The 10,894-nt window shown below is 37.3% G+C and overlaps 1 protein-coding gene across 1 annotated transcript; it reads left to right on the top strand.

Moving 5' to 3' along the window:
* Positions 1 to 7,134: 7,134 nt before the first annotated feature.
* On the top strand, positions 7,135 to 10,229 carry LOC141655442 (trans-resveratrol di-O-methyltransferase-like). Its single transcript, XM_074462536.1, has 2 exons — positions 7,135 to 7,898; positions 9,839 to 10,229. Exons 1-2 carry the CDS (start codon positions 7,212 to 7,214, stop codon positions 10,139 to 10,141), a joined length of 990 nt encoding a protein of 329 aa, XP_074318637.1. The 5' UTR covers positions 7,135 to 7,211; the 3' UTR covers positions 10,142 to 10,229.
* Positions 10,230 to 10,894: the final 665 nt, after the last annotated feature.

Raw genomic sequence — 10,894 nt, 5'->3', positions numbered from 1 at the left:
GGAATATAATTCTATCATGGTATCATTGTTTTAGGTTTTTTTCTCTCCAAAAATTCCTCCCTTTCGAACCCTAGCCGCAACTCGCATCTGCCACGGCAATGACGAAAGACGGCGACACTAGCAAGATCGACAATGGAGTCCCTGGTAAGTCCACTCTCCACCCGGTCTATTCCGTCACTAATATTTTAAATAAGGTTCGAATGCTTGACGGAGTTAAGGTTAATTACTCCGCTTGGGTGAAATTGTTTACCCTTCACGCTCGTGGTTACAAGGTCCTTCACCACATCGATGGTACTACGCCCCCTGCCGCGAATAGTCCTGATTTTGATTCATGGTCTGAAATCGACGCTCATGTCCTACAATGGATCTACGGATCCGTGTCCGATGATATTTTGCTTCGAATTCTGGAGACCGAGTCCACGGCCTACGAGGCGTGGGTTCGCTTGCAAAATCTGTACCTTAATAATAAGGGTTCCCGTGCAACGGCTCTTGAACACGAGTTCACAAATTTGTCTCTTGAGAAAGCTTCGTCTCTTGACGATTACTGTTTAGCGTCTCAAGGACATAGCCACACAACTTACTGATGTTGGTGGCCAAGTCGATGACCAGCGCTTAGTTTTTCAATTGGTCCGTGGTTTGCTTTCTGCGTATGATACTGTTGGTGCTTATATCAATCAACAATTACCTAGTTTTGAAGCAGCGAGGGGTATGTTATAGTTGGAAGAGCAGCGTCAGTCCGCTAGGTCCGAGTCGACACAAACTGCACTTGCGGCCCCATCTTCCCCGTCAGATTTATCGGACTCCAATGGTTATGGTAAATCCTCTCAACCTTCTCGTCATAATAATGGTAACAATGGTAATGGAAATTGGAACAAGCGCAACAACAACAACAAGAAGGGTGGTCGAAACAATTGGCGTAATAATAACGACAAAGGCAGTGGTAACAATGGTGGTGGCAAGACTTCCACTCCAAACCCCACCACTGTCACGTTTACGGTTTGGCCAGGTGCTCCGTGGCCCACTCCTTGGGGTGTTCCACCATGCCCTTACCCGACACAACAAGGTTGGGCATCTCCCTGGCACCCACAGCAGCAGCCGCGTCAATCGGCCCCTATGCAGCCACGGTTCTCGGTGCAAGCTCCTGGTTATGGCCAAGCTTATGTTGCTGGCCCGGTCTCCAGTTTCGACCCTACCGCGCTTGGGCAGGCCCTGCAGACGATGACGATCTATCCACCCGATAATGGTCAATGGGTTATGGACACAGGCGCTTCGTCTCATTTGACATCCGAGTCAGGTACTTTAAATCCTCCTTTTAATTCGAGTCATATCCGGTCTATATTTGTTGGTAACGGTAAGTCTATTCCGGTTCTTGGATCGGGCAATGCTACCCTTAACCTTCCTAACCGTAAATTGTCCCTTAAAAATGTCCTTTACACTCCCAATATTATTAAGAATCTTATTTCAGTACGTCAATTTACGAAAGATAACAATGTTACTGTTGAATTTGACCCACATGGCTTTTCTGTGAAGGATATTCAGACTGGGACAACGATAATGAGGAGCAATAGTACCGGTACTCTCTACCCCGTGTCAGCTACATCAAAGTCCGAACCGCCCATCACCGTCCTAGCCGAGTCAGCCTGTGATCCATGGCACTCTCGCCTTGGTCATCCTGGTTTTAATATTGTTCATTTTCTTAATAAAAACAATTGTATTAGTAGTAATAAGGAGTCCAACTCCAAACTTTGTCATTCTTGTCAAGTCGGAAAACATAAACGACTTCCTTTTTCAGATTCTAATTCAATGTCTCTTGTTCCGTTTGATATTATTCATTGTGATTTGTGGACATCCCCTATACTTAGCAAAACAGGATTTAAATACTACATGGTCCTAATTGATAATTACACTCAATATGTTTGGGTCTATCCTCTAAAATTCAAATCCGATGCACCCGATAAATTTTTACAATTTCGCACTTTTATTCACACTCAATTCACCAAAGAAATTAAAAGCTTTCAGTGCGATATGGGTCGTGAATTTGATAACTCCACCTTTCATAATCTCGCCCAAAATCACGGTCTCACCCTTCGATTTTCTTGTCCACAAACGTCACCCCAAAATGGTAAAGCGGAACGCATGATTCGACGACTAAATGAAATCATGTTAACACTCCTCCTTCACGCGTCCCTCCCTCCCACTTTTTGGGTCTATGCCCTACACACAGCAACCTACCTCCACAATATTCTTCCCTCCAAACTCCTAAATTATCGATCCCTCGCTTCCGCCCTCTTCCTTCGCACTCCCACATACAAACACCTCCGTGTCTTCGGTTGCTTGTGCTACCCAAATACCTCTGCCACGCGTCAACACAAACTCCTTCCCCGGTCCACACGTTGTGTCTTCCTTGGCTATCCCGCCAACTATAGAGGGTACCGGTGTCTAGAGCTCGATACTGGAAAAATTTTGTTGTCCCGTCATGTCACATTTAATGAGCACACCTTCCCCTTTGCCTCCATCGACACGCCCTCATCCACTGCCTACGACTTCCTTCAACCACCCCTCCCACCTGACACGTATTCCTACTCGACAGCCCCTCCCCCACCCGAACCTCACAGCCCTCCCCCTAACCCGCAAACACAAAACCCATCCACCCCTAATTCCCCTGCCACACCAACACAAACCACGCCTATTTCCCCTGCCCGTACTCCCACCCCTCCACCTCCGCCTCCGCCTCCCCCACCACCTCCGCCCCGGCCCCCAACCCAGCCTCATTCCATGGCCACCCGCGCTAGCCATGGCATATATAAACCCATCGATCGCCTCAACCTCATAGCCTCTACCCCCCTGCTATCTCGCCTTTACCCAAATCCCCTAGTGTTGCTCTTCAAGACCCGAATTGGACTACCGCAATGAATGCCGAGTATCGTGCTCTAATTGAAAATAACACATGGGATTTAGTGCCTAGGCCTTCTGATGCTTCTGTGATTAGGTGCATGTGGCTATATCGCCATAAGTTTAAGTCGGATGGTACTCTTGAGCGCTATAAAGCGCGTTTGGTTATCAATGGCAAAACTCAACAGGTTGGTATTGACTGTGATGAAACTTTTAGTCATGTTGTTAAACCCACCACCATCCGGACTGTTTTAAGTCTTGCCATCTCCCGCTCCTGGCCGATACACCAACTTGACGTTAAAAATGATTTTTTACATGGTGACCTTGTTGAGACGGTATATATGCATCAACCACCCGGGTTTGTTGACAAGTCTAAACCAGGCCATGTCTGTAAACTCCGAAAATCCTTGTATGGTATCAAACAAGCCCCTCGGGTGTGGTATCAACGTTTTGCTAATTTTATAACCTCTAAAGGTTTTCGCAGCAGTATTTCTGATGCTTCATTATTTATTTATCGACGCGGCGCTGACATGGCTTATTTGTTACTTTATGTCGATGATATTGTTATTACTGCTTCGTCTAATCGCCTATTGCAGCAGATTATTCGGACTTTGTCCCGCGAATTTGCTATGACGGATCTTGGTGTTCTACATCATTTCCTTGGTATTACTGTCACTCGTTCTTCCACAGGTTTATTTTTATCTCAAGGACAGTATGCTAAATCAATTTTAGCGCGGGCTTCTATGTCGAGCTGCAACCCTTCGGTCACACCCGTGGACATTTCGGCCAAATTAAGTGCCACGACTGGCCCTCCTGTTGCTGATCCGAGTTTATACCGTAGCTTGGCAGGTGCACTTCAATATCTTACTATTACTCGCCCTAACATAACTTATGCGGTTCAGCAGCTGTGTCTTTTCATGCATGACCCCCGTGAACCACATCTACACTTTATGAAACGTGTTCTCCGTTATATTAAGGGTACTGTGGATTTTGGTTTAACCCTTACCGCGTCTAAGTCACACACTTTAACTGCTTATTTGGATGCTGACTGGGCCGGTTGTCCTGATTTTCGACGCTCGACCTCGGGCTATTGTGTTTTCTTGGGTGATAATTTGGTCTCATGGTCCTCCAAACGCCAACCTACTGTTTCTAAATCTAGTGCAGAGGCCGAATACAGAGGAGTCGCTAATGCGGTTGCCGAAACTACTTGGCTGCGTAATCTTTTGTTTGAGCTTCACATGCCTATTCGCCACGCCACCTTGGTTTATTGTGACAATGTTTCGGCCGTTTATTTATCGGGTAATCCCGTTCAGCACCAGCGCACGAAACATATTGAGCTTGATATACACTTTGTTCGTGAGCAGGTGCAGGTTGGATTGGTTCGTGTTCTTCATGTCCCTTCGTCGCTTCAATATGCTGATATTTTCACTAAGGGACTGCCGCGCCAGCTGTTCAATCAGTTCCGATCCAGTCTCAGCGTACAATGTCCTCCCGCTTCGACTGAGGGGGTGTATTAGTAAATAGATAGCGTAGATATCGTATTGTTTATATTTGTCTATATTTTATATTGTGTTCACATATGTATAGCGACTATATAATGTAACACGTTAACTCTTTATCATTCAAGGAATATAATTCTATCACTCACCCTTCGGATCGGTCTCTTCTCATCTCGATCTATATTTTACTATTTCTCTAGTACCTCGATTTCGGTAAATAGTTTACATTTACTTTATTTTATAAGGGTAAAATAAAATAAGTGTAAGCTATTAACCAGGATAAAGGAAGTAATTGATTATAATGAATCACACACTCCAAATTTTTGCATGAAGCCAATGAAAAGATAAGAGTGATCAAATGATCATAGTGATGGTAATAGCTGTTCGGGAATTTCAATACATCACTCTTCAAGTCTTTTAAAAAAACATCTCATTAAAATTATGGGAACAACAAATTAAAGTATGTTGGTAATAAGTTTATCTGATAATAATAAGATTCATGTGGTAGTAATGACTCGAACCTGCGAGTAATAAATTATATGATCTCACAAAAAAAAAAAGAATAAATTGAAATATAAATCTTTTATCTTACGCTTATTTAATATGATAATAACTAAGTCTCTATATTAGAGTGAAGATCATCTCCATTACCTCAAGTGTAATGGATGGTCCATTACTCCTAATACACCATCATAAAATTATTATACTCTCTTCACCTCATTAAAACACTTGACCGTTGGATCGCTTCGGAAAAAATCCACATCAAGAGAGGTAATAGAAGGTAATAGAAAACAGAGAATAATGGAGAGAATTAGGATCGTCTATATTACTATAACCAGGCAGATGAGATGGACTACTACACCATGACAAAAAATAATGTCTCCTGCATCCAAAGACGAAAGATTTTAATATATAAATCGTTAAAGACGAAAATTAATTTATCATCAGATGCAAAATTACGAAATTGTAGTTGAAATCAATTTCCATTAAACTACCTATACACACTTTGTATAATATATAAATATTGCAAGTACGTGAGATTGATTAGATGTAATTTGTCCAAACGCTCAATGAATGCTCCTCTCCGTCATCATTGGCTTGCAAACGGCTGTGAAAATAAAACGCAATATCCTCAGTAAGAGCAATTATATTAAACCACATCAAGAAACGAAAAATATTAAGAAACAAAGAATAAGCAACAAAGATCACCATAATATTTTGCAAACCATTGTATTTAGGATGCCGCGAAAGTGGTAATTAGGCCTCTTAACTCTGATCAATTGTGAAATTAGGCCCCATAACTTTTATTTGGAGCAATCAAGCCCCTTAAATTTCATCAAAAGTGAAATTCAGCCCCATTTTTTAAATTTACACAAGAATTTTAATTAAAAACAATTTATATTGGTATTAAATAATTTATTAAATAACTAAAAATTACTAATTGCAACTTTATTTAATTTTTACATAATTTATTAATCATTGAAGAACATTTTTACATACATATTTAGTAAATTATTTATAATTTATATAACATTCATACATATATAATAAATTGTCTATATATTATAAAATTCAAAATAAAATAATTCTCAATATTTAATATAAATATAAAAGTTCTAAAATTATAAAAAATATATTTTATATTTGATAAATTGTATTAAAAGTGATATTAATATAAGAATTTGGTGAAAATTATGAAAATGGGGTTGAATTTCACTTTTGGTGAAACTTAAGGGGTTTGATTGCTCCAAATAAAACTTATGGGGCCTAATTTCACAATTGAACAGAGTTAAGGGGCCTAATTACCACTTTCGCGATTTAAGATGCCTATGTATAATCTCTAGTTTATAGTCTCCCAAAATAAAAGGAAGTTTATTTTGTATATATAAGTCATTATTTTATTAGTATGATTATTATTGTAACACGATTTAATCTCTAGACATCTACACTTCATAATAGTTGTCTCCTATTGACAATAAATTCAAGATTCCAATTTTATTCTTACTCAAATTCTTATCTCGTGCTTACTTTGTTAGGTGGTAGAGTAGTTTGGTTCTATTGGAATTGCACGCTTATCTTTTTTATTACTATAATTGTAAACTTTATCAGTTAATTTTTTTAATAGTTATTATAATTATTTAGCATTATTTATTTTATTGAGGTGTTTTGTGAAGAATGGAGACTTTATAATCGCTCGAAAAAAGCTTCCTTTATTAATATAGATAGATAGATAGATAGATAGATAGATAGATAGATAGATAGATAGATATTGATTGATTGATTAGTGTTCACTATTTGTATTTACTATTAAACAATATTTATCTCCTAAGTAATTTTATAACATCAATTATTGTTTTAACTTTTACATAAATAAGGATACTAATATCTCCTTTGAATTATATAAGCAAATTTTCTACCCTTTTTAAGATGGAGGTAAAGTGTATTAGTTTAATTAATTGTCATATTCTTTAATATCTATATGTAAAATACTGTGCATTTGCACAGGAAGGAGCTACACTAGTTTTATAAAATTGTAAATGACGTATGTGAAAGAGTAATATCGTATGTGAAAAAGCAATACCGATAATTAATTATCATAATCTCTAAAATCTGTATCTAAAATACCGTGCATTTGCACGGAAGCTACACTAATTTTATAATAATCGATTGGTTGTACTATAAATACAAACTATTGTTCAAAATTATAACCATTGAATTCCAAAGATGGATCCATCCACCCTCATATCCTACGACCATAATGAGGAGCTACTAAATGCTCAAACACACATATGGACTCATATATTCAGCTCCTTAAACTCAATGGCCCTTAAATGTGCAATCCAACTTCAAATCCCGGATACCATCCACAAGCATGGCAAACCCATGACGCTTCGTGAGCTAGCCACCGCGCTCAGTCTCCACCCAACCAAGTCCGCTTCCTTATATCGCATTACGCGCCTTCTCGTTCACTCCAACTTCCTCTCCAAGTCAAACTTAGTCAACGGGGAAGAGACCTTTGACCTAACCATAAACTCAAAACTTCTCCTAAAGGACCATCCTATGACTCTAGCACCCTTCGCCATAGCTATGCTTGACCCAACCCTAACTGAGCCAGCTCACCATTTAAGTAGTTGGTTTACAAATGATGATGTGTCACCCTTCCATACCCTCCATGGGTGTGGAATATGGGAGTATGCTGGTACTGAACCGAGATTTAATGATTATTTTAATAAAGGTATGATGAGTGATGCTAAATTTGTTGGCGATATTTTGGTGGGGGATGTAGTGTTTAAGGGGTTGCTTAAAGGTGTAGAGTCGTTGGTTGATGTCGCCGGTGGGACGGGGACCTTAGCTAAGGCTATTGCTAGTAATTACCCTAGTCTGAAGTGTACGGTGCTTGATTTACCTCATGTGGTTGAAGGGTTAAAAGATAATGGATTGAATCTAGATTTTGTTGGAGGAGACATGTTTCAGTCCATTCCTTCAGCTGATGCCGTGCTTCTCAAGGTAAAGTGTTGAACTCTTATGGTTTACCGGCCTTAACATACATTACTTAATTTTTAATAGTTCGCTCAAAAACTATGCATGTGAAGATAAAAATACTTCCCTTGCCCGATCATTTTTTTATATTTATTATTTTTGAGCGTCTTACTCGTTTGTTTATCTTTTTACTTTAGGAATGTTTCTAATGGGCAAACTGATGTTTCACATCGATTATTGTTCATTTATCATCCACTATTAACCATCACAAATAGTCTTTTCATCTCTCTTTGTTTTTTGTATCAAAAGTAAAGATAAAAAATGACCTTGACGGATAGAGAAGTAAACAATTTATATGCACCTTGTAAATTGAAAAGTGGGTTAAAAAGTCATCAAATTTCATAGTAAAAAAGAAAGTGGAAAGAATATCATGAAAATTCTTATTAAGAAAAGTGCGGATAACAATATGAATAACTTTAAGGTCCAACAACATCAAGTTATATCTTATGTTTAGGTGTGTTGTTATATGGAAAAATGAGATGGGCAATATGAGTAACTTGCAAAATAAACTTAAGTAGAAAAATTAATTAAAATAGCTTAATAGATATCCCACCGAAAATTCAATATGAGTAACTTTTATTGTACACGAATTAACTCGATTCAATTTGATATAAACAGAAAGTGCTAAAAACCTAAATTGCTTTGAAGCAATTCTAACGCAATCGACTAATCGCAATAAAAAGTGATTTGTTTTCTAACTAAACTTTCACTTTAGAATTTCTCATCGACTTATTAATATTTAATAACAACACTTTGCATTATTATATTTGTAATAATGAAAAATATGATTAGTTTTACGTCAATTTATTTGCACCCTAGTCAACAATATTGCAACCCAAAACTGGTCACCTGATTTGATATTGACTCGACTATGTGAGACTATAAGAGCAACAACAATGGAAGAACCGAAAATAAGTTTGTCCTTTGACACATAAATGCCACCTCACTTAATAACAAACTCGACTTTTTAAGAACTACTCTCAACAATGAGGATTTGTTTTTAAAAATAGAACCCAAATAATGGGCACATTAAAATAATTGCAAGTGTGGAGATTGAGGACCACAACTTTAGCTTTCCCACTTTTGCATTTTTGGTGCATGAAGAACAAACAAAAGTCCACTCTTACTTTTCTTTGCGCGTGTTTCCCAGAATGTGGATCATTATTTCCTCAATTGTTTCTTCCTCATTTTTTCTAAAAGGACGAACTCAGTTCGTCTGCGTGAACAGTGACAAACGAACCCTCCACAAACCACATCCAACAATGGTACTCTGTTCGTTCTTCACCAAGAACGCCTCTTAAAAACGTTCATTGCTAATGCTCTAAACCAGTCTTGGGATTTCGATTATGAGCTTAAACTATTTGTCTTAAATTTAAGACTGATCAAGTATCATATCACTTATATATATAAGACAAATTTATTACTTTTCCCTATACGTTCCTTTATAGCACAAATTATATGTACTTGATCCGTCTTAAACTTAAGAAAAATAATACCATTATTTTAAAGGAGACATAGTGATATAAATGGGATGAAGGAACTATTAAATGTGTATGTATCAACTTATTTTAGTATCCCAAAAATTTGAACACACCATGTTATAATATACTCCTTCCAATTCACAATAAATCTCCCATTTTATTTTGACACAAAAATTAAGAAAATACACTACCCTATTATATAAATAAATTTGAACCACACAAATACACTACCCCACCATACAATTAAATTTGGACCACACAAACACTTACCAAAAAAGGAAATAGGAAAGTTATTTTGAATAGACGGAAATGGAAATAGGGAGTTTTATTATGAATTGGAGGGAATATATGTTTATATATGTCGTGTATTTTGAATATATGTTTACCCATAATAATCAATGACACCCATTCTTTAACTATTTGTAGTGGATATTGCATGATTGGAGTGATGATGATTGTTTAAAAATACTGAAACGATGTAAAGAAGCAATTCCATGTAAAGATGAAGGCGGCAAAGTGATAATTATGGACATTGTTTTGGATCTTCAAAATGATAGTATAAATAATGCCCAACTATTATTTGATATGAAGATGTTGTCCGAAACAATTGGTGGAAAAGAAAGAACAGAAGAAGAATGGAACCAACTTTTCATCAAAGCTGGCTATGATCACTACAAGATTTTTCCAATTCTAGGGTCAAGATCTGTTATCGTTGTGTATCCTTCATAATATTCATGCTTATGTAATAATCTAAGTAATTATTTTGCATTATGTCAAAATTATCTATGTATTTTTTTTTTATGATGGGTTAATTGAATTGGGTTGGTGCGAGTATACATGTAATATTATTGTGTGGTTTTTTCTAAAACGTGTGTGTTGAATTATTAAAATGGATAATGGATAATGTTTAAATATGATACTTCGTATTTCTTTCATAGTTAGTTTTTTAAATTATCTCAATTAATCAAATTTATGCTTTTACATGAACCATAGAATACTAACTTTAAAAACTCATTTACATTATAGTAAATCTCTTGTAAAATGGTTTTACAATAATGTAACACTAGTGTTCATGCCCGGCCGTTGGCCGGGTCGTTTCGCTACATAGGCTTTTGGGATCTAATAAGGCGTTTGAGCTACACGTTTTGTTATTAGTAGTCAATTTGTTGCGGTTAGTAAATAAAATAGTTGGCAAGCTAACCTTAAGTCCTCAAACTTGATATTTTCAATTAAAAATCATAGAGATAGATCACAATAGGCGTTATTATTAGACCTGGCAAACAGATCAGGTCGTGTCGTGTCCGTGTTCGTGTCAACTTTAAACGGGTCATCACTACCCCAACCCTAACCCGACCCAATTACATAAACGGGTCATTTGTCTCAACCCTAACCCAACCCATTTAATTTTTCTATAACCCAACCCGACTTGTTTAACCCATTTATCTTTTAGCAGATCATGTTTAACCCATTTATCTTTTAGCG

The sequence above is a fragment of the Silene latifolia genome, chromosome 1 (assembly GCF_048544455.1).
Source record: "Silene latifolia isolate original U9 population chromosome 1, ASM4854445v1, whole genome shotgun sequence".
NCBI classification, from domain to species: Eukaryota; Viridiplantae; Streptophyta; class Magnoliopsida; order Caryophyllales; family Caryophyllaceae; genus Silene; species Silene latifolia.
This window is presented reverse-complemented; position numbering and strand designations above follow the sequence as displayed.

Excerpts from the sequence above, each read along its gene's own strand:
- LOC141655442 (XM_074462536.1), top strand. The coding sequence starts at position 7,212 with ATGGCCCTTAAATGTGCAATCCAACTTCAAATCCCGGATACCATCCAC. Across the intron at positions 7,899-9,838 it reads CTGATGCCGTGCTTCTCAAG|TGGATATTGCATGATTGGAG; the intron begins GTAAAGTGTTGA and ends AACTATTTGTAG.